This window comes from Leucoraja erinacea, chromosome 38, assembly GCF_028641065.1.
Source record: "Leucoraja erinacea ecotype New England chromosome 38, Leri_hhj_1, whole genome shotgun sequence".
Classification (NCBI taxonomy): Eukaryota; Metazoa; Chordata; class Chondrichthyes; order Rajiformes; family Rajidae; genus Leucoraja; species Leucoraja erinaceus.
In genome coordinates this window covers 6,252,013-6,275,982 of record NC_073414.1, presented here as the reverse complement: position 1 = coordinate 6,275,982, position 23,970 = coordinate 6,252,013, and the positions used below count along the sequence as shown (strand labels likewise).

Below are 23,970 nucleotides of genomic sequence, written 5' to 3'. Positions count from 1 at the left end.
CACCACCCTCTGAGGCAGAGAATTCCACAGACTCGCCACTCTCCGTGTGAAAAAGTGTTTCCTCATCTCCGTTCCAAATGGCTTACTCCTTATTCTTAAACTGTGTGTGGCCCCTGGTTCTGGACTCCCCCAACACCGGGAACATGTTCCCTGCCTCTAGCGTGTTCAAGCCCTTAACAACCTTATATGTTTCAATGAGATCCCCTCTCATTCTTCTAAACTCCAGAGTGTACAAGCCCAGCTGCTCCATTCTCTCAGCATATGACAGTCCCGCCATCCCGGGAATTAACCTTGTAAACCAATGCTGCACTCCCTCAATAGCAGGAATCTAGCAATAAATGTGTGGAGATGACTGTAGAGTGTGATTGATAGACAACAAGACTATTTAACTGAAGCAATATATGTCTAGTCAGATGGACATTAAAACATGACATGATTCAATGGCCCTTTGTTGTCATATATGTACAGCACAGAGAAATTCTTTTGGACAACCCGCAGATGCACAGTTGCCATATTTTGGTGTCGTGATGATCAAAATATTCCAAGATGATAAATGCATGCCTTTGCTGTGTAGAAAGGAGGTCAAAATCCAGAAACAAGGCACTGCAGATGCTGGTTTACACAATGGGTGGAATCCGTTGCCACAGAAGGCTATGGAGCCCATGTTGATGGATATTTTTAAGGTAGAGATGGATAGATTCTTGTGCTAGAAGGAACTGCAGATGCTGGTTTAAACTGAAGAGAGACACAAAAAGCAGGAGTAGCATAGAAACATAGAAAATAGGTGCAGGAGTAGGCCATTCGGCCCTTCGAGCCTGCACCGCCATTCAATATGATCATGGCTGATCATCCAACTCAGTATCCTATACCTGCCTTCTCTCCATACCCCCTGATCCCTTTAGCCACAAGGGCCACATCTAACTCCCTCTTAAATATAGCCAATGAACTGTGGCCTCAACTACCTTCTGTGGCAGGGAGTTCCAGAGATTCACCACTCTCGGTGTGAAAAATGTTTTTCTCATCTCGGTCCTAAAGGATTTCCCCATTATCCTTAAGTTAATCCATTTTTTTTGTGTCTATCTTAGATAGATTTTTGATTAGTATGGGTGTCAGGGGTCATGGGAAGAAGGCTGGTGAATGGGGTTAAGAGGGAAAGATAGATCATCCATGAATGAATGGAGGAGTAGACTTGAAGGGCCAACTGGCCTAATTCTGCTCCTATCACTTATGATATGAACTTATGTCACAGGGGGCTATAGTAACTCAATGGATCAGGCAGCAGCTCTGGAGAACATGGACAAGTGACGTTTCGGGTCGGGACACTTCGTCAGACTGATTGTAGGTAGGGAAGGTAGACAAACATGCTGGAGAAACTCAGCGGGTGCAGCAGCATCTATGGAGCGAAGGAGATAGGCAACGTTTCGGGCCGAAACCCTTCTTCAGACTGATAGGGGGTGGGGGAGGCGGGGAGAAGAAAGGAAAAAGGAGAAGGAGGAGCCCGAGGGTTGAGGTAGGAAGGGGGGGAGACAGCAAGGGTTGTGAGAATTCAATGTTCATGCCACCAGGATGCAGACTGCCCAAGCGGAATATGAGATGCTGTTCCTCCAATTTCCGGTGTTGCTCACTCTGGCCATGGAGGAGGCCCAGGACAGAGAGGTCGGATACGGAATGGGAGGGGGAGTAGAAGTGTAGGTAGGGAGGTCAGTTTGCTGTAGAATACCTGGAGAACACAGTCTTGTAAACCAGTCCATGAGACTTGTCGCGTTCACCTCCAGAAAAAAATAGTAGTAACGTCATCATTGTTGTTGGACGTTCCCAAGTCTTGCTCTGGGCACCGATTGTCAGCTTCAAAACATGGTCAATAACCGAAAGCTTTGTCCTCCATTTTGTGTTTCAGTCTACATCCGGCGGAGCCTGCTGAAGCGCATCATCTGTAGTCAAGCGGAGCTCAGAAACAGGGAAGCATCATGGAGAATAATCTGGAAAACAATATGGACCCCAGGTCCGAGCAGGATGAGATGCAGCGGTGCGCTGACCAGATCACAGATGAGGTAGGTGATCATTGTTGAATTATTAATAATAATAATAATGCATTTTATTTCCGACTCAAGGTCCAGACAAGGGGCAACGTTACATAAAAATGCATTGCATATTAAAAAATATCATAAATTACATATAAAATCTTAGTATATCTATTATATATTAAAACTGTGTGGCTGCCGCCTGCCGTCCGGCTGCCTTTCTACCTTTTGATTCGTTGACGGCTGCTCCTTCCTATCAGCTTCCAACACACTTCAAATCAAAGTTGCAAGACAGGAACACTCTGAACTTTTCACTGCTGCAGCAGGCAGGGTAGGTGCAATTGGAATTGTTTTTAATCCACTGCTGAGGGAGGCAAGGGAGTGCTGGAATCTTACATTTGGGAACGGGTTCAGTTCCGTTGGAGGAGACGGGTGCATGGTGGAATATTGGGTTGGGGGATCACACCATTGGGGGAGCAGACCCAACGGGTCTGCACTTGGTCTAGTCACTTATAAAAGCATCATAAATTCTATATTTAGAAAAAAACACAATACATGAAATAAAATCCAGAATATAAGTAAGTAAGTAAGTTTATTGGCCAAGTATTCACATACAAGGAATTTGCCTTGGTGCTCCGCTCACAAGTAACAACATGACATACAGTGACAGTTATGAATGACTCAGAAAACACTCAACATTAATAATAATAAAACATTAATGATATAACATCATCAATCAAGCATGTGAATCAACAAGATACCAGATCAAAGGGAGGCTACAGATTTTTGGCTGTTGGGTAGAGCAACTACTCGTGGATAAAAACTGTTTTAACAGTCCGGAGTCGCCTTCCAGAGGGAAGTGATTCAAAGAGTTTGTGGCCAGGGTGAGAGGGGTCAGAGATGATCTTGCCCGCTCGCTTCCTGGCCCTTGCAGTGTACAGTTCATCAATGGAGGGAAGGTTGCAGCCAATAACCTTCTCCGCTGATCGGACGATTCGATGCAGCCTCCAGGTGTCGTGCTTGGTGGCTGAGCCAAACCAGACCACGATGGAGAAGGTGAGGACAGACTCTACGGTGGCCGTGTAGAATTGGACCATCATTGCCTGCGGCAGATTGTGCTTCCTCAGCTGCTGCAGGAAGTACATCCTCTGTTGTGCCTTTTTGACTGTGGAGTCGATGGTAAAAGACTGATCTATGTCCTAAAACGAGACAAGGATACCAGTGTCTCCACAGCTGGGATTCGTAGCGTGTAGTGCTAAACCTTATGTTTGACAAAGCCACAATAATTAAATATTTAGAGTCATTTATCCTGCAAATGGATTTATATGTATGATTTCTTAGGATAGTTTCTAAAGTACTGACTTGAATTGAATGGATACTTTATTGTCACGTGACAAGTCACAGTGAAATTCTTTGCTTGGGTATGCAAATAGTCGCCCATAAAGGGCACGTACAAAGTTACAAAGTACCTCCGCGCTAGGTCCCCTTTTGTTCCCCCCTACACCGAGTCCCACATTGTCCATTGTTCCCCCTCCCCTCCCTCATGACGCCCCCACCCGCCCGCACGCTGGGTCCCCCTTTGCTCCTTCCCTCGGCAGCGGCGACATCCTCACTTCCACGTGGTCCGTCCTCGTCCGTCAGTCGGCTCCATCATCGACCGCTGCGCCCACCTCTCCACTGGTCCTCTCCGGACGCCCCCGTGTCGCCAACCCAGGCCTCAGCCGCGGGCTCAGTCGACCCAGGTACCGATGGCCGCGGGTTCACGGTGCAGCGGGAGGGTTGCTCCTCAGCCGCGAAAGACCAGCAGGAACAAGGAAGCGCAGATGCTGGTTAATGCACAAAAGGACACAACGTGCTGGAGTAACTCCTTTATTGTCACATGTACCAGGTACAGTGATAAACATTTTTTGCATACAGCTCAGCAAGACTATGATCATACATAAGCACATGTCGCCTGCCAGTACAGAATGAAGGAACAACCCAATGAGTCCATATGCAAGAGGCGCTATTTTGGCACCATTGTACAGTCCCAGCTGCAGCTGAGCATAAAGGCCATCATTCTCATGCAGCCACCTCCTCCATCTGGTCGTCCCTTGAATCAAAGTCCCCCTCCACGCTGGTCTGGCAACATCCCTGGAGAACATGGATAGAGATGTGACACAAACATGCTGGAGTAACTCAACGGGACAGGCAGCATCACTGGAGAGAAGGAATGGGTGACATTTCTGGTTGAGAGCTTCTTCAAACCCGACCCGAAACGTCACCCATTCCTTCTCTACCGCTAAGTTACTCCAACATTTTGTGTCTATCTTCAGTTTAAACATCCATCAGCAGTTCCTCCTTCCTACACATGGATAGAGATGTTTCGGGTTGAGGTCTCAACCCGATATGTCTCCTACCCATGTTCTCCACCATCGGGACCGCTGACCCGCGCCACTCCACCTCCCCCCTACAACCAACAGCCGTCGCCTTACCTGGAGCCTGGACTCTCCACTGGGCCTGAAGCCCTCACGCTGCTCACTCCCTCTCTCCTGGGTTTGACTCCACTGGGTCCTAGTGCTAGTCGACCCAGCCTTGCTCACCTCAGTGGCAGTTCGACTGAGTCTCCTCCCCCCACCCCCTCTAACTGTAAGTCTCCTCCCCCCACCGCCTCTAACTGTGTGGCCCCTGCTCTCCCCCACCCACACACCACAGCCCTCTCACCCCCCCCCCCCCCTGACCACCCACCACCCCCCCCACCACACATCGCCTCGTCCCCACCTGCCTTCCTCCGGACCCAACCCCCATCCCTGTCGAGTGTTCACCATCCCCCCCGACCTCCCCCTCTCCAACCCCGAACGGTCGGTCCTCAACAGAGGTCTTACCTTTGTCCCCCTCCGTCCCCACCTCAATGAATTCCGCGCCCACCACGACTTGGAGCTCTTCTACCGTCGCCTCCGCCTCACAGCTTTCTTCCATGGGAAGGAGTCCTCGCCCCCCACTGATGACCCCTTTTCCCGTCTCCAACGCACCCCCTCCTCGTGGAACCCCCCTCGTGGCCAATTTCCGGCTTTAGAACTTTTTATCAATAACTGCCGTCGCGACATCAACCGCCTCAACTTCTCCACTCCCCTGTCTCACTCCAATCTCTCACCACAGGAACGCTCTGCCATCGACTCACTCCGCAACAACCCAGATTTGGTTATCAAACCCGCTGACAAGGGAGGTGCCGTGATAGTCTGGCGCGCCGATCTCTACAAAGCTGAGGCCACGCGCCAACTGTCGGACACCTCCTCCTACTTACCCCTGGACCATGACCCCACTGACGAGCACCAGGCCACCATCTCCAGCACCATCACCAACTTCATCCACTCCAATGCCCTACCCGACCGAGCCTCCAACCTCATCGTTCCCCAGCCCCGCACAGCCCGATTTTACCTTCTCCCTAAAATCCACAAACCAGATTGTCCCGGAAGACCCATTGTCTCCGCCTGTTCGTGCCCCACCGAACTCATTTCCAAATACCTTGACTCCATCCTATCACCCTTGGTTAAATCCCTCCCTACCTATGTCCAAGACACCTCAGACACTCTCCGTCGTCTCCGCGCATTCAATTCTCTAGGCCCTCACCCCCTCATCTTCACCATGGACGTCCAATCACTATACACCTCCATCCCCCACCACGATGGTCTCACAGCCCTCCGGTTCTTCCTCGACCAGAGAAGCAACCCATACCCAGCCACTGACACTCTCCTCCGCCTAGCGGAGCTGGTCCTTACCCTCAATAACTTCGAGTTCGACTCCTCCCACTTCCTCCAAATACAAGGCGTAGCTATGGGCACACGCATGGGCCCCAGCTATGCCTGCCTATTTGTAGGTTACGTCGAACAATCCTTGTTCCATACATACCAGGGCCCCATCCCCAACCTCTACCTCCGCTACATCGACGACTGCTTTGGTGCCACCTCCTGCACCCGCACACAACTGACTGACTTCATCCACTTCACCACTAATTTCCACCCGGCACTGAAATACACCTGGACCATTTCCGACACTTCCCTACCATTCCTTGACCTCACTATCTCCATTGCAGGTGATAGACTTCTGACCGACATACACTATAAACCCACTGACTCCCATGGCTATCTGGACTACACTTCTTCCCACCCTGCTTCCTGTAAGGACTCCATCCCCTACTCCCAATTCCTCCGTCTACGCCGTATCTGCTCCACGGATGAGGCGTTCCACACCAGGACATCTGAAATGTCCTCACTATTCAGGGAACGGGGGTTCCCCTCCTCCACCATAAATGAGGCTCGCACCAGGGTCTCTTCCATACCCCGCAACACTGCTCTCTCTCCCCATCCCCGCACTCGCAACAAGGGCCGAGTCCCCCTAGTCCTCACCTTTCACCCCACCAGCCATCACATACAAAAAATAATCCTCCGTCAGTTTCGCCACCTCCAACGTGACCCCACTACTGGCCACATCTTCCCATCTCCCCCCATATCTGCCTTCCGCAAAGACCGCTCCCTCCATAACTCCCTTGTCAATTCTTCCCTTCCCTCTCGGTCCACCCCCTCCCCGGGCACTTTCCCTTGCGGCCGCAGCAGATGCAACACTTGTCCCTTTACCTCCCCCCTCAACTCCTTTCAGGGACCCAAGCAATCGTTCCAGGTGCGACAGAGGTTTACCTGCATCTCTTCCAACCTCATCTATTGCGTCCGCTGCTCTAGATGTCAGCAGATCTATATCGGTGAGACCAAGCGGCGGTTGGGCGATCGTTTCGCCGAACACCTCCGCTCGGTCCGCAATAACCTAGCTGACCTCCCGGTGGCTCAGCACTTCAACTCCCCCTCCCACTCCGTCTCCGACCTCTCTGTCCTGGGTCTCCTCCATGGCCACAGCGAGCAGCACCGGAAATTGGAGGAACAGCACCTCATATTCCGTTTGGGGAGTCTGCACCCCGGGGGCATGAACATCGACTTCTCCCAATTCTGTTAGTCCTTGCTGTCTCCTCCCCTTCCTCAGCTCCCCTGCTGTCTCCTCCCACCCTCCAGCCTTCCGGCTACTCCTCCTTTTCCCTTTCTTGTCCCCACCCACCCCCACCCCTGATCAGTCTGAAGAAGGGTTTCGGCCCGAAACGTTGCCTATTTCCTTCGCTCCATAGATGCTGCTGCACCCGCTGAGTTTCTCCAGCTTTTCTGTGTAACCTTCTCCAGAGATGCTGCCTGACCCGCTGAGTTACTCCAGCATTTTGTATCCTTTAGTGTAAGACCAGCGTTAGGCAAATGGTCCAGACTTGATGGGCAAGAGTGAGTTTAACATGGAGATAAAATGTGACATGGTTGCCTCGTGGTTAATTTTTGGAAGTTTGATCATAGGCAGGTCACCATGAGAGCTGGGGAATTCAAATTTGAGTAATTAAGTAAATATTATCAGTAATGGTGATCTTGAATCTACTAATAGGCTCCAGGGAAGGGAATCTGCTCTCTTTGTTTGGTCTGGCCCTTATTCACAAAGACTCCTCACACCCTTGCAATAGTCTGTTCGAACTTCTACTTTCCGGAAGACGTTACAAGGCCATCTACGCCCGCACCTCCAGACTTATGCCCCTGTCCCACTTAGGAAACCGGAACGGGAACCTCTGGAGACTTGTTTGAGTTTCTACTTTCTACCCAAGACATGCCTGGGTTTTCTCCAAGATCTTCGGTTTCCTTCCACATTCCAAACACGTACAGGTTTGTAGGTTAATTGGCTTGGGATCAATGTAAAACTGTCCCTAGTGTGTGTAAGGTAGTGTTAGTGTGCGGGGATTGCTGGTCGGTGTGGGCTGAAGGGCCTGTTTCTCCGCTGTATCACTAAACTAGGTTACCTAATGCCCCTGTCCCACTTAGGAAGCCTGAACGGAAACCTCTGGAGACTTTGCGCCCCACCCAAGGTTTCCGTGCAGTTCCCGGAGGTTGCAGGTGGTTGCCGGAGGTTGCAGGTAGTGGAAGCAGGTAGGGAGACTGACAAAAACCTCCGGGAACCGCACGGAAACCTTGGGTGGGGCGCAAAGTCTCCAGTGGTCTCAGTTCAGGTTTCCTAAGTGGGACAGGGGCATTAGGAACAGCTTCATCCCAAGAGCTATAGCGGCTCTGAACCGGCCCTGCTGAGTGCCCCCCACCCCCATGAACTGTCTCCCTCGGATGGTCACCTTGCACATCGACCCGGCACAGACCTATTTGCACTTTACACTATTTTACTGGGTTTTTTAATCTTGTTTCTCTGGGTGTCTAAATTTTTAGTTAATTAAGTTATTACATCAGATGGAAGCTGCATACCAAATCTCGTTGTACCTCTGTGCAATGACAATAAAATATATTATTATTACTATTATATCTATTATATTATTATTATTATTAAGTGAGATCAGACCCACAACAACCTGATCAAGTCATCATAGGGTGGATAATAAATATATTGCCTGGCCAACAGATCCTGTGTCTTCTGAATGAGACAATGGGGCAGGTTGATAACTCAGGACATGATTCAACTAAAACAAAAGTGGAGAAAGCAGGGCAAAGAAAGAGTAGGAAAATACACTAACAACTGCGGACACTGGAACATGAATGGCTTGTAACATTAATGAATGGGTCGAGGAAAGAACAGTGGAGCTGCTTGGAAACCAAAAGGGAATCCAAAGGATGCACAAACCATGGTGTTCAGAATGAGCACTTTGGTCTTTAGGCTTTAGAGATACAACGTGGAATCATCAAGCCCTTCGGCCCACCAAGTCCATGCCGACCAGTACACTACTAGCCCTACCCTACATACTAGGAACAATTTACAATTTGTAGAAGCCAATTAACCTACAAACCTGTATGTCTTTTGGATGTGGGAGGAAACCGGAGCGCCTGGAGAAAACCCACGTGGTCACAGGGAGAACGCACAAACTTGGTACAGTAGCACTGATTGGCAGGATGGAACCCGGGTCTCTGGCATTGTGAGGCAGCAACTCTACCACTGTGCCACTGTGCCGCCCACTTCTTAACTATCCGAAAGAAAACGTACAAAATTCTTAAGGGGTTGGACAGGCTAGATGCAGGAAGATTGTTCCCGATGTTGGGGAAGTCCAGAACAAGGGGTCACACAGTTTAAGGATAAGGGGGAAGTCTTTTAGGACCGAGATGAGAAAAACATTTTTCACACAGAGAGTGGTGAATCTGTGGAATTCTCAGCCACAGAAGGTAGTTGAGACCAGTTCATTGGCTATATTTAAGAGGGAGTTAGATGTGGCCCTTGTGGCTAAGGGGATCATGGGGTATGGAGAGAAGGCAGGTACGGGATACTGAGTTGGATGATCAGCCATGATCATATTGAATGGCGGTGCAGGCTCGAAGGGCCGAATGGCCTACTCCTGCACCTATTTTCTATGTTTCTATGTAAGATGTTATCAATGGCATAGTAAAGAAATAAAAGATAGAGGAAGTGATTTAGAACAGATGGAGCAAAGTACATAAAAGAGTACTCCAGGTAGTTAAGATATCTGCCGAGGTGGGACACTTACTGAGTTGTTGAGATGTTGCAATGGTTGGGCTGTTATATAAGAGACTTGGATGAGAAAATTGGATGATTGCCAATGTTATCTGTCTGTTTACAAGTGGGCAGAAGGCTAATCCTGAAAATCACAGAGCAGTCAGTCGATTGTGCATGTTGGCGAAACCATTAGAGACAATAATCAGGGACAACATGTGCAGACTCTTCTTAAAAGCAAATTACATTGTCTTTGTCTGAAGATTGAATGATTGGATAAAGTACCATTGACTGCCAGGTGGATAGTGCTATTGCTGTAGTTGAGGATTAAAATTGTTACATAGCGATGTAGCAGTTAGTGTCACGGCTTCACAGCTCCGGAGATCCAGGTCCCATCCCGACCGCGGGTGCTGTCCGTATGGAGTTTGCAGGTTTTCCCTCCAACCACAAGTGCAGGAGTAGGCCATTTGGCCCTTTGGAGCCAGCACTGCCATTCAATATGATCCAAAATCACATTCCAAAATCAGTACCTCGTTCCAGCTTTCCCCCCATATCCTCATAGTGCCATGTAGCATGGAAACAGGCCCTTCAGCCCAACTTGCCCATGCCGACCAATATGTCCCATCTACACTAGTCCCACTTGTTTGCGTTTGGTCTGTATCGCTGTCAGGTAAGTAGACTAAGGAGTAGGTGGTGAAGATTGATGTGCAGATAGAGCCAGATGGGGGAGTGAAGGTGAAGGTGGATGTGGAGGTGGAGGCAGCTACTAGTCATGTTATCTGCCCACGATAACAGGTTTTACATGATTACAAGGGCTGCACGGAGTTACTGCCTTGCAGCGCTAGAGACCCCAGTTCGATCCTGACTACAGGCACTGTCTATACGGAGTTTGTAGTTTCTACTTTCTACCCAAGACATGCCTGGGTTTTCTCCAAGATCGTCGGTTTCCTTCCACATTCTAAAGACGTACAGGTTTGTAGGTTAATTGGCTTGGGATCAATGTAAAACTGTCCCTGGTGTGTGTAAGGTAGTGTTAGTGTGCGGGGGATCGCTGGTCGGTGTGGACTCGGTGGGCTGAAGGGCCTGTTTCTCCGCTGTATCACTAAACTAAACTAGGTTACCTAATGCCCCTGTCCCACTTAGGAAACCTGAATGGAAACCTCTGGAGACTTTGCGCCCCACCCAAGGTTTCCGTGCAGTTCCCGGAGGTTGCAGGTGGTTGCCGGAGGTTGCAGGTAGTGGAAGCAGGTAGGGAGACTGACAAAAACCTCCGGGAACCTCCGGGAACCGCACGGAAACCTTGGGTGGGATGCAAAGTCTCCAGAGGTTTCCGTTCAGGTTTCCTAAGTGGGACAGGGGCATAAGGAAGTTATATAAATGCAAGTCATTCTTGTTTTTCTTTCTATTCCCATGCCTTATGTTTTATCTGAACAGTTTTATGATATGTAGTTGAAGGATGGGAGAAATAGTTATTGATGTTTCGGGAATTAATGTTCTATAGTACACTGTCTGAGTGCTTAGGACAAGGGCAACGTTTTTTAATACTTCTCATGTCTGATCTATAGTATTAAAAATAAATTGGATAGGCATATGGATGAGAAGGGAATGGAGGGTTATGGTACGAATGCAGGCAGGTGGGACTAAGGGGAAAAAATTTGTTCGGCATGGACTTGTAGGGCCGAGATGGCCTGTTTCCGTGCTGTAATTGTTATATGGTTATATGGTTATAGTGCCTCAAGTGTAACATTTTCATCCTAGAAACAGCAACATAGAAAATAGGTGCAGGAGGAGGCCATTTGGCCCTTCGAGCCAGCACCGCCATTCATTGTGATCATGGCTGATCATTCATAATCAGTAACCCGTGCCTGCCTTCTCCCCATATCCCATGATTCCCCTAGCCCCTAGAGCTATATCTAACTCTCTTCCAGTGAATTGGCATCCACTGCCTTCTGTGGCAGAGAATTCCACAATTTCACAACTCTCTGGGCGAAAACGTTTTTTTTCTCATCTCAATTTTAAATGGCCTCCCCTTTATTCTTTGACTGTGGCCCCTGGTTCTGGCCTCCCCCAACAATGGGAAATGTTTTCCTGCATCTAGCTTGTCCGGTCCTTTTATAATTGTATACGTTTCCATTAGATCCACTCTCATCCTTCTAAATTCCAGTGAATACAAGCCTAGTCATTCCAATCTTTCCTCATAATAATAATAATCTTATTTATATAGCACATTTTTAGTCAACTTGCATTGACCCCAAAGTGCTTCACATAATTACATTACATTTACACACAGGCAAAGGTGGGTGAAGTGTCTTGCCCCAAGGACACAACGACAGTATGCACTCCAAGCGGGATTCGAACCGGCTACCTTCCGGTCGCCAGCCGAACACTTAGCCCATTGCGCCATCTGTCGTCCCTCATATGCAAGGTGTCTTTATGTTCATATCTGCCCAAGGTTGAACCTCCAAATTCTTTCCAATCTTTGACCTTCTCAGTGTAATGCCTTCAGCTATTGAATCTTAAAGACTGCAACTGTCTCCCTGAACCTCTCCGTCTATTTACCAAAGGCTTCTCTCTTAAATTGCTTTTGGGTTAAGCCTTTGGTCATCCACGTCTTGCTCTGTGTGTCAGTTTCAGCTTCTGGAGACGTGCCTTGATTTATATAAAGCAATAAAAATGTAAATCCTATATAAATGCAAATTGTTGTGGTGCAGCTTGGACTGGAGTGACCCAGGGTGGCTCCTGATTTAATTTGACGAGCTTGTCATAGGATCAGGCCAAGACTAGTCAGCACTTCATGACAACGGTATCGTTCTAATATAGGGCCATTGAGTATCGTTCTAATATAGGGCCATTGAGTACAGACGCCAGCTCTTCAACCAACCTTCATTTATTGATCTGCATTAATCTCATTTTTTCAGCACTGGTCCAGAGTTTTCTTGGTGATTCAGATGCATTTCTATAAACCTCTTAATAGTTATCTGACACTACCACCCACTCACGCCATGCCAGATTCCAACTACCCTCTGAGTGCCAAAAGCCATCCATGCATCCACTTGGTCCCCCCTACCCCAAATCATTCTGCTACGGACACTCTGATTTTGGCCACCTCTGCTACATGGTGAATCTAGAAACATAGAAAATAGGTGCAGGAGTAGGCCATTTGGCCCTTCGAGCCAATATGATCAAGGCTGATCATCCAAAATCAAACCGAAGATAGGCACAAAAACTGTGGTAACTCAGCGGAACAGGCAGCATCTCTGGAGAGAAGGAATGAGTGATGTTTCGGGTCGAGATCCTTCTTCAGACCAGCCTTCTTCCCACATCGCTTGATTCCGTTAGCCCGAAGAGCTGTATCTAACTCTTGAAAACATCCAGTGAATTGGCCTCCACTGCCTTCTGTGGCAGAGAATTCCACAGATCTAGCATTACGATGCCCATGATAATGTTGTAGACCTCTACCAGGTTCCTTACTTTTTGAGATGCAGAGCGGAAACAGGCCATTCGGCCCACCGAATCCGCACTGACCCACCGATCACCGCACACACTAACATTATCCTACACAGTAGGCACAACTTTACCAAAGACAAATAAACTACAAACCCGCATGTCTCTGGAGTATGGGAGGAGACCCACGTGGTCCAGGGGGAACCTCCAGAGATGCTGCTGCCTGTCCCGATGAGTTAAGTGCCTGTCCCACTTTCACGACCTATAGACAATAGACAATAGGTGCAGGAGTAGGCCATTTGGCCCTTCGAGCCAGCACCGCTATTCAATGTGATCATGGCTGATCATCCCCAATCAGTACCCCGTTCCTGCCTTCTCCCCATATCCCCTGACTCTGCTATTTTTAAGAGCCCTTTCTTGCTCTCTCCTGAAAGCATCCAGAGAACCGGCCTCCACCGCCTGCTGAGACAGAGAATTCCACAGACTCACCACTCTCTGTGAGAAAAAGTGTTTCCTCGTCTCCGTTCTAAATGGCTTACTCCTTATTCTTAAACTGTGTGTGTGGCCCCTGGTTCTGGACTCCCCCAACATCGGGATCACGTTTCCTGCCTCTAGTGTGTCCAAGCCCTTAACAATCTGATATGTTTCAATGAGATCCCCGCTCATCCTTCTAAACTCCAAATTCACGAGCTTTTTTACGCGTGGACATTTTTCATCCGGCTAGAAAAACCGTCCCGACCTACTTGGTGCCACGAGTGCCTACGACCAGCATCATGCCCTCCTACGACCTACCTACGACCATGCTGCGAGTATGAGTCAAGGGCAAACTCGGCAGAGGTCGTGAATTAGATCATGAAAGTGGAACAGGTACTCCACCATTTCGTGTCTATCTTCGGTTTAAACCAGCATCTGCAGTTCCTTCCTACACGTAATTTCTAATAGATGTTGCTTTGATTGACGAATAAGTCGGGGGATTCTTTATTTCACGCCCACCCCGACATAAAGGGCTTCAATGTAAATTGAGTTCTGAGAAAACACACTCGTTCAGCACTCTACTCTGCATTTTGCACTCGTGTGTCTGACTCAGTGTAGTGGGAGCTGCCTATTGTGCAGAGCATGAGGCAGAGAGCTGTCTCTGCTGCTGCAAAGGCCAGCGGGCATCTCCAGCAGGAGAGGACACTAGAGAATCCCGCAATTGTAAAACAGAAATGAAGATAAAAATGAGGAACGGATTAAAGAGCCACTTCAACCGGCCCTTCCAAATACATTTCATACCAATCAATCTGCAAATTATTTTAAAACTAATCCATGATAATAACATTCACACTTATAAATGCTGCGTTTAAATTTAGAGTCCTACAGAAATCAGGCCATTCGGCCCATCGTAAAACTTCTAGCTCATTGAAGGTCCCCTTGCAATTAGTTTTGTTAGTGGGACAGGCAGCATCTCTGGTGAGAAGGAATGGGTGATGTTTCGGGTCGAGATCCTTCTTCAGACCAGCCTGTTCCTGCTTTCTCCCCACATCGCTTGATACCGTTATAGCCCTAAGAGCTGTATCTAACTCTCTCTTGAAAACATCCAGTGAATTGGCCTCCACTGCCTTCTGTGGCAGAGAATTCCACAGATCTAGCATTACGATGCCCCTGATAATGTTGTAGACCTCTACCAGGTTTCTTACTTTTAGAGATGTAGCGTGGAAACAGGCCCTTCGGCCCACTGAGTCCGTGCCGACCAGCGATCTAAGTACATTAACACTATCCTATACACACTAGGGACAATTTACACTTGTACCAAGCCAATTGTACCCCCCCACTTCAGTCTGAAGAAGGGTCCTGACCAAAGATCCTCTAGCGGAGCAAGATAGACCACTCCTGCTAAATGCAGTGGGCTGACGTGTAGTACGCAACGGAGCGAAACGTGGGCCTTTTTTTCATCCATTTCAGTAACCGGACCCGACCCGACCCGACTAGCAGTGTAATCAACGTTGCGGGGGAACAGTTTGTGTTAATAAATTAAAATTCTGAAAACGAGGAGAAGATTTTTCCCAAAGAACTTTCATTTTTACCAGGATGTTTCCGTAACCGGCTTCCGTCTCCGCACTAGTATCTTTGCTCCGCTACGGGATCTTTGGTGCGGAGACGGAAGCCGGTTACGGAAATGGGGGCCGAAAATGACCCATGAATCTGCCCATGACCGTACTACGTCTTTTTCCTCGAGTGGACGATCTTGCTCACTGTAGGATCTATGGTCCTGACCTAAAACGTCACCGGTCCATGTTCTCCAGAGATGTTGCCTGACCCGCTGAGTTACTCCAGTGCCCTGTTGTCTTTTTTTTTTCTGCAAACCTGCCTCTGCAGTTCCTTGTTTCTATAATTCAACTAAACCTTGCTCGCCAGTCATAGAGCCAGATTTCTGGTGTAGTTACTGAATATTAACTAGCTTCATATGAAAGATTAATAATGGCCCATTAATAACAGTCAATGCATTTCAAAGGCAGAGTGCTATGAATATCAATGAGCAGCTTTCATGGGCTGTAAAGAATGCAGTATACGGTAACAAACCAAATTGACACAGCATTACAGGCAATTTTCATCTTTGCTAATGGTAAGCAACACACTTCTCAAATAACTGAAAGCCATGAATTTCTATGAGTTTTTTTTACTGGACAAAGGCCATTTGAAGAATCAATCGATGAACGTACATCAAAGACGATGATTGCAGTTATAACAATTCAAACTAGGCGACCTTACATAACAATATAGACTCCATTTCAGCAAGATGGCCAAAAGCAAGGTCAAAGGCATCAATTTTGAGGAGACTGGTGCAAGGAAAGAACTCGCATTTACTCCAGCATTTTGTGTAGACCAGCATCTGCAGTTCCTTCCATTACATTTCAGGTAGTCCCTGCTTTCTCTCTCTTTCCCCCATCCCTTCCCAGCTCTCCCACAGCCCACTGTTTCTCACCTCATCCTTTCTTCTTCCCGCCCCTCCCCCTCCCCCCCACCCCCACATTAGTCTGAAGAAGGGTCTCGACCCAAAGCGTCACCTATTTCCTTTGCTCCATAGATGCTGCCTCACCCGCTGAGTTTCTCCAGCATTTTTGTCTACCTTCCACTTCTTCTAGTGCTTTTCAGATTTGTGACCACAGCCTACAGCTCCTCATATGCCAAATATAGAAACATAGAAACATAGAAATTAGGTGCAGGAGTAGGCCATTCGGCCCTTCGAGCCTGCACCGCCATTCAATATGATCATGGCTGATCATCCAACTCAGTATCCCATACCTGCCTTCTCTCCATACCCCCTGATCCCCTTAGCCAGAAGGGCCACATCTAACTCCCTCTTAAATATAGCCAATGAACTGGCCTCAACTACCCTCTGTGGCAGAGAGTTCCAGAGATTCACCACTCTCTGTGTGAAAAAAGTTCTTCTCATCTCGGTTTTAAAGGATTTTCCCCTTATCCTTAAGCTGTGACCCCTTGTCCTGGACTTCCCCAACATCGGGAACAATCTTCCTGCAACTAGCCTGTCCAACCCCTTAAGAATTTTGTAAGTTTCTATAAGATCCCCTCTCAATCTCCTAAATTCTAGAGAGTATAAACCAAGTCTATCCAGTCTTTCTTCATAAGAAAGTCCTGACATCCCAGGAATCAGTCTGGTGAACCGTCTCTGCACTCCCTCTATGGCAATAATGTCCTTCCCTACTATGCAAACCTATAATGTAGGTTGGCATAGTAGAGCCTTTGGCATACACCGCCAGAGATCTGGCTTCAATCATGACTTCCAATGCTGTCTGTGTGGAGTTTGCACGTTCTCCCTGTGATCGTGTAAGTTTCTTCCCACATCCCAAGGACCTGTAGGTCGGTAGGTTAATCACCAACCTGCACGTACCACTCACATAACATACTCAGAGTAATCTAAAAGGTAGACAAAAATGCTGGAGAAACTCAGCGGGTGAGGCAGCATCTATGGAGTGAAGGAATAGGTGACGTTTTGGGTCGAGATCCGAAACGTCACCTATTCCTTCGCTCCATAGATGCTGCCTCATCCGCTGAGTTTCTCCAGCATTTTTGTCTACCTTCGATTTTTCCAGCATCTGCAGTTCTTTCTTAAACAGGGTAATATCAATCTCTCCCAGTATGTTAGGCAAACGGTAAATTATTTATTTGAAATATAGCACGGAAACAGGTCCTTCGGCCCACCGAGTCCACGCCGTATGCTAGCACTATCCTACACACTAGGGACGATTTACAGTTTTTTTTACCGGAGCCAATTAACCTACAAACCTGTACATCTTTGGAGAGTGGGAAGAAACCAGGGCACCCAGAGAAAACCCACGTGGTCGCAGGGAGAATATACAGACTCTGTACAGACAGCACCCGTAGTCAGGATCGAACCCACATCTCTGGCGCTGTGAGGCAGCAACTCTACCACTGCGCTGCCTCAATGTGAAGGGAGTTGATGAGAACAAATGAGATTATTCAAGGTTGGTCGGCATGTGTATAGTGGGCAGAAGGGCCTGTTTCTGTGCTGCATGTTTCGATGATTCCATAATACTTCTACAAGAATGTTGTTATTGTTGCAATATAGAGAATGTGGCAGCTCATTAGTGCCTTGCCACCTCCCACAGACATCAAAGTGACACTTAAAATAATGGGCAGGACAAGCCTTTGTTCCAACTGGCTCGAAGGACCAAATGGCCTACACCACCACCTATGTTTCTATGTTTCGAGGTGGGACTAGTGTAGCTGGGACAGTGTGGGCAAGTTGGGCCGAAGGGCCTGTTTGCATGCTCTATCACTCTATGACTATACAGGTATGATATGACCTCCACAATCATCGGTGGCAATGAATTCTACAGATTCTCCATACTCTGATTAAAAAAATTCCTCCTCATCTGCTTTCTAAAGCTACCTCCTTTTATTCAGGTTTGCTAATGTACTCCATTCTGTAATGTAACAATCGTTGCCATATCGAAATCTTTGGGGGAACTGGGATGTACTTTGACATTGATTTCATAACAATTGATTTGCAAATTAATTTATTTTTTAATTATCTCATGAAATAGCATTAGCACAATTAAATAAATTAAATTATTTTTCAGCAATATGTAATATGAAGCCATTCCATAACATCTCCACTGGAATGGGAAGAGTCTCAATCCAACAGTTCAAAACTGAAGGTAGACAAAAATGCTGGAGAAACTCAGCGGGTGAGGCAGCATCTCTGGAGCGAAGGGAAAAGGCAACGTTTCGGGTCGAAGACTAGGATCAGTCTGAAGAACGTTTCGGCCTGAAACGTTGCCTATTTCCTTCGCTCCATAGATGCTGCTGCACCCGCTGAGTTTCTCCAGCATTTTTGTCTACCTTCGATTTTCCAGCATCCTTCTTAAAAGATTTCCATTGTGCCTGGATTCTTGGTTCTTGATTTCTTGGTCCTCCAAAACATTCCAAATGGAATTTAAACTGGAGGTGGTGAAGGGAGGGAATAAACTGGAGGTGGTGAAGGGATCTGACAGTATTTGTGCTTGTGACAGCAAAGTCAACTCAATTTGACTTGAAGGTAGACACAAAAAGCTGGAGTCTACTCAAGCCTGTCAGGCAGCATCTCTGGAGAAAAGGACTAGGTGACGTTTCTTTTTGTTGACATCCTTCCTATAATTAGGCGACCAAAATTGTACACCATACTCCAGAATTGGCCTCACCAATGCCTTGTATAATTTTAACAAGTATTGGGTCGGGTAATGGGACTGAAGGATGATAAATCCCCTGGACCTGATGGTCTGCATCCCAGGGCCCTCAGAAATAGTGGATGCATTGGTGATCATTTTACAATGTTCAATAGATTCAGGATCAGTTCCTGTGGAGTCAAGGGATATGGGGAGAAGGCAGGCACGGGTTATTGATTGGGGACGATCAGCCATGATCACATTGAATGGCGGTGCTGGCTCGAAGGGCCGAATGGCCTCCTCCTGCACCTATTGTCTATGTTTCTATGTTTCTATGTTTCTGGTCGAGACCCTTCTTCAGATTTGACGTGACTTGATTTGATTTGACTGGAGATATGGGGATAGTGCGGGCAAAAGGAACTGGGGTAGAAGATTTTGATGAATGGTTGAACTGACTCAAAGGGCCCACAAGCTTGCTCCTGCTCCTATTTTTTATGTTCTTTTGTTCTTACGTTTAAAAAAAAATGATATTAGCATAGCCAAGAGGCATATGTATTCAAAAGTGACTTAACGACAGGAGAGACAAGAATGAAAGGTTGGCAGTCTGTTTGTTCCAAAGGGGAGGCTGGAACCACTGAATGTTTGGTATCACATGTCAATGATGGAGGAAATCAAAGGAGTTCAAGATGTTAAAGTGGAACGATAGAGTGATACAGCGTGGAAACAGGCCCTTCGGCCCAACTGCCCATACCGGCCAACATGTCCCAGCTACACTAGTCCCACCTGCCAGCACTTGGTCCATATCCCTCCTAACCTGTCCTATCCATGTACCCGTCTAACTGATAGTCCCAGCCTCTACTACCTCCTCTGGGAGCTTGTTCCATACACCCAGCGCCCTTTGTGTGAAAAAGGTACCCCTCAGATTCCTATTAAATCTTATCCCCTTCATCTTATCTTAAATTCTATATCCTATATCTTATCCACTTCATCTTAAAACTATGTCCTCTGGTCCTCGATTCCCCTACTCTGGGCAAGAGACTGTGCATCGACCCGATCTATTCCTCTCATGATTTTATACACCTCTCTATAAAATCACCCCACATCCTCCTGCGCTCCAGGGAATAGAGTCCCAGCCTGCTCAACCTCTCCCTATAGCTCACACCCTCTAGTCCTGGCAAAACTAGAGATATGTGAGGACTGTGAGTTCACAGATAGTGAGTAAACCAGCTAAGGATCTGAACGTAAAGATGAGAATTACTCCGGCTTTTTGTGTGTATCTTCAGTTTAAACCAGCATCTGCAGTTCCTTCCCACACATATAGATCTAGAAAACCATTTTGTATAGATTCCATTAATGCAGTCGATATGACCCATACGGACTCTATATCGATTTAAATCACACCGTGACTACCGCATTATTCCAGGTACAATGCTCCTGATTTATGCTGTGCCCAATATTATAACAAAATATTTGTTGCCCTATAAATAACTCCTACCCAAATTGAATTCTTGGATGCAATCTGGAACAAATGAGCATAAGACAGTTCCAGGTCTCATGCTCACTTGCTTAATTTATCAATTAAAATCTCGAAATAACATATGCTGGCAAAATAACAATATCACAATGACTCAATGCAAAAAAAAAATGCCAATGAAACAATAATTCTTGCCATTCTCTTGGTGTGTGTTGCATAGGTTTGTTTCACTCCTACCCTGTATGTAATCATTTCCAAATCTCATATACTCCAATCTCATTGTCCGAAAAAGGGTCTTGACCTGAAACATCACCAGAGAAACTGCTTGACCAGCTGAGTTACTCCAGCACTTTGTGTCTTTTTTTTTTGTAAACGTGCATCTGCAGTTCCTTGTTTCTCTTTCATACTTTTCATATTTCATTATGTGGAAGGAGGCCACTCAGCCCATTGAGACCATGCCTGTCCCATTCCCCATTTATTTCCTTTTCTCTATCAAATCCACCCTGATTCTCAACGATAATATAATATAATATAATATAATATCATATAATATAATATAATATAATATGATATAATATAATATACTATACTATAATATGGGCGGCATGATAGCGCAGCGGTAGAGTTGATGTCTTACAGCACTTATAGCGCCAGAGACACGGGTGCTGTCTGTACAGAGTTTGTACGTTCTCCCTGTGACTAGGTTAATTGGCTTCTGCAAAATTGTAAATTGTCCCTAGTGTGTAGGGTCTTCTTCTTGCGTATGGCGTGCACAGCCCTGTCCCACGGTACCAGTTCATTCCCAGAGTTCTCCCGAGTTTGCCCTGAGATTCGAACTCGGAGATTTACGGTGATGGCCACTCGTCGGTACTCAGGGCTCTCGTGGACATTTTTCATCATGTTGTAAAATCTTCACCAGTCTTCCCGTGCTTACCTGCCGTTAGCGAGTCTTCCCGAGTACCTGCCGTTAGCGTTACGAGTCACTAAGAGACGTCCCGAACTCCGACGTACCCGCTACGTTCATTCTCCGTGCTTACCACGAGTTTGATTTTTTTTAACCTCGGGAGAGCTCTTGGAATGAACTCGTACCATGGGACAGGGCTTTAAAGTTGTAGGTAGGACAACTTGTTTCTATTTGATTGTGCACGCCGGGTTGATTGCATTCGTCGAAACAGGGCGGACCACGTGAAGGTTGCAATCTTCCACCCCCCAATGTATAGGGTAGTGTATGCCCCTGTCCCACTTAGGAAACCCGAACGGAAACCTCTGGAGACTTTGCGCCCCACCCAAGGTTTCCGTGCGGTTCCCGGAGGTTGCAGGTGGTTGCCGGAGGTTGCAGGTAGTGGAAGCAGGTAGGGAGACTGAGACAAAAGCCTCCGGGAACCGCACGGAAACCTTGGGTGGGGCATAGAGTCTCCAGAGGTTTCTGTTAAGGTTTCCTAAGTGGGACAGGGGCATAAGTGTACGGGATGATCGCTGGACGGCGCAGACTTGGTCCCCAAACCAGGCGCAATGTTCTTGAATTCATAGCAGCCATTGAGACTTCTCACACTAACAGAAAACATGCCAATATCCACCATTAATGCTTTAATCATTAATCTCAGGTTTAACATTTAAAACAAGGCTGGATGGTCAAAGAAAAACATTTAACAAACCAGGAGAAAAATATCCTTTCTGATAATTTGGGGAAAATTATGGATCTAGTAGACCAGGAGCTCAAAAGAAATTGACAACTTTTATGGAACAGTGCAAGGTTGTGAGCTCGTGAATCATGCATGCTATTTAAATCACTGACAAAAACAAAATAACATTTGCAGAGCGGAGAACTGCCAACTACTGTGACAAGTCAGCAAAGAATTAGCAATTTTCATCTCTCAGCTGAACAGTGACTGATGTTGAACCCAAACAGCAGACGCTATTTAAAGATATACTTTCAGATGAGGAATGCCCTTGCAAACATTCCAATAGATTGACACAATTGAATCGATGTTCCTGTTACTCCATCAGTATCTCCGCAGCTGCCTGTGGTCATTTTAGGTGCAATCTCGACACAAGGTCAAGGTCAAATCTAGGAGTTTGGGCAATGGTGCCGCCACTTGGAGTCATAGAGTCCAAGCAGCATTGGAACAGGCCATTCGGCCCAACTGGCCCATGCCGAGCAAGACTCCCTATGTTGTGTTCACACTCCCTTACGTCCCTGTCCCACTTAGGAAACCTGAACGGAAACCTCTGGAGACTTTGCGCCCCACCCAAGGTTTCCGTGCGGTTCCCGGAGGTTGCAGGTGGTTGCCGGAGGTTGCAGGTAGTGGAAGCAGGTAGGGAGACTGACAAAAACCTCCGGGAACCGCACGGAAAACCTTGGGTGGGGCGCAAAGTCTCCAGAGGTTTCCGTTCAGGTTTCCTAAGTGGGACGGGGGCGTAACTCTATCAGTATCTCCGCAGCTGCCTGGGGTCATTTTAGGTGCAATCTCAACACAAGGTCGAGGTCAAATCTAGGTCTTTGGGCAATGGTACTGCTTGTAGCCATAGAGTCCAAGCAGCTTGGGAACAGGCCATTCGGCCGAACTGGCCCATGCCGAGCAAGACTCGGAACACTGGATAAACGGCAGTGGTTGCCGAGAACTCAGCTGGGTTAACCTTCAGGAGGGAAGAGGTATTTAAATGGAAACCCATGGAGCGTGAAAGACTAAGGGAATAATTAGCGCTGGCAGCTAGTCGCTGTGTAGGTGTCGGGTCCTGAGATGGAAGAAAAGAAGAAAATAAAGCACTTAGCATTAGAAAAGAACGAACGGGATTTTTCAAATTAGATCCCAGTGGGGAACAAGAATGGTGAAATCTCACAATAGACTGGAGGTCAAATGTGGGCGTCTGGTCAATACTATATTTACACTGTTGCAAAGAAAGAGAATCGCAATTTTTTATTAACCTTCCCACACATATTACATGGCACAAAAGCTCTTCTGTGGAGAAACTGTCATACAATTGTACAATAAACTCAATTGTAAAGAGTCGTAACATCCAGGTTGCACAATGTTTGTAATTACCGAAGAGTTATGCCCCCGTCCCACTTAGGAAGCCTGAATGGAAACCTCTGGAGACTTTGCGCCCCACCCAAGGTTTCCGTGCGGTTCCCGGAGGTTTTCGTCAGTCTCCCTACCTGCTTCCACTACCTGCAACCACCTGCAACCTCCGGGAACCGCACGGAATCCTTGGGTGGGGCGCAAAGTCTCCAGAGGTTTCCGTTCAGGTTTCCTAAGTGGGACAGGGGCATTACTGCAGAGGATGTGATGGGGGACTCAGCTGTGAACCTTGTGACTTGTCTGTGAAATAGATTATGATCTCCACACTCTGCTACAGTGTACTGATAACTTCCAGTTCCTGCGAGAAAATGTAATTCATCCATAATTGTAACATAGAAACATAGACAAATAGGTGCAGGAGTAGGCCATTCGGCCCTTCGAGCCTGAACCGCCATTCAATATGATCATGGCTGATCATCCAACTCAGTATCCCATCCCTGTCTTCTCTCCCTACCCCCTGATCCCTTTATCCACAAGGGCCACATCTAACTCCCTCTTAAATATAGCCAATGAACTGGCCTCAACTACCTTGTTCCACAGATTTACCACTCTCTGTGTAAAAAATGTTTTCCTCATCTCGGTCATAAAAGATTTCCCCCTTATCCTTAAACTGTGACCCCTTGTTCTAGACTTCCCCAACATCGGGAACAATCTTCCTGCATCTAGCCTGTCCAACCCCTTAAAAATTTTGTAAGTTCCTATAAGATCCCCCCTCAATCTTCTAATTTCTAGCGAGTGGAACATGGAAGGATCAGAGCCATTTTGATCCAGTCTAATATAGAACT

General features: G+C 47.2%; 1 protein-coding gene across 2 annotated transcripts in view; it reads left to right on the top strand.

The window, feature by feature from the left end:
• The window catches only part of LOC129714199 (synaptosomal-associated protein 25), a 113,530-nt gene that overhangs the window by 50,501 nt on the left and 39,059 nt on the right, over positions 1-23,970 (top strand). For both annotated transcript variants that reach the window (XM_055663721.1, XM_055663720.1), the window contains exon 2: positions 1,898-2,051. In XM_055663721.1, coding sequence (XP_055519696.1) covers positions 1,968-2,051 — 84 coding nt within the window. In that variant the 5' untranslated portion in view covers positions 1,898-1,967. The remainder of the gene's footprint in view (positions 1-1,897; positions 2,052-23,970) is intronic.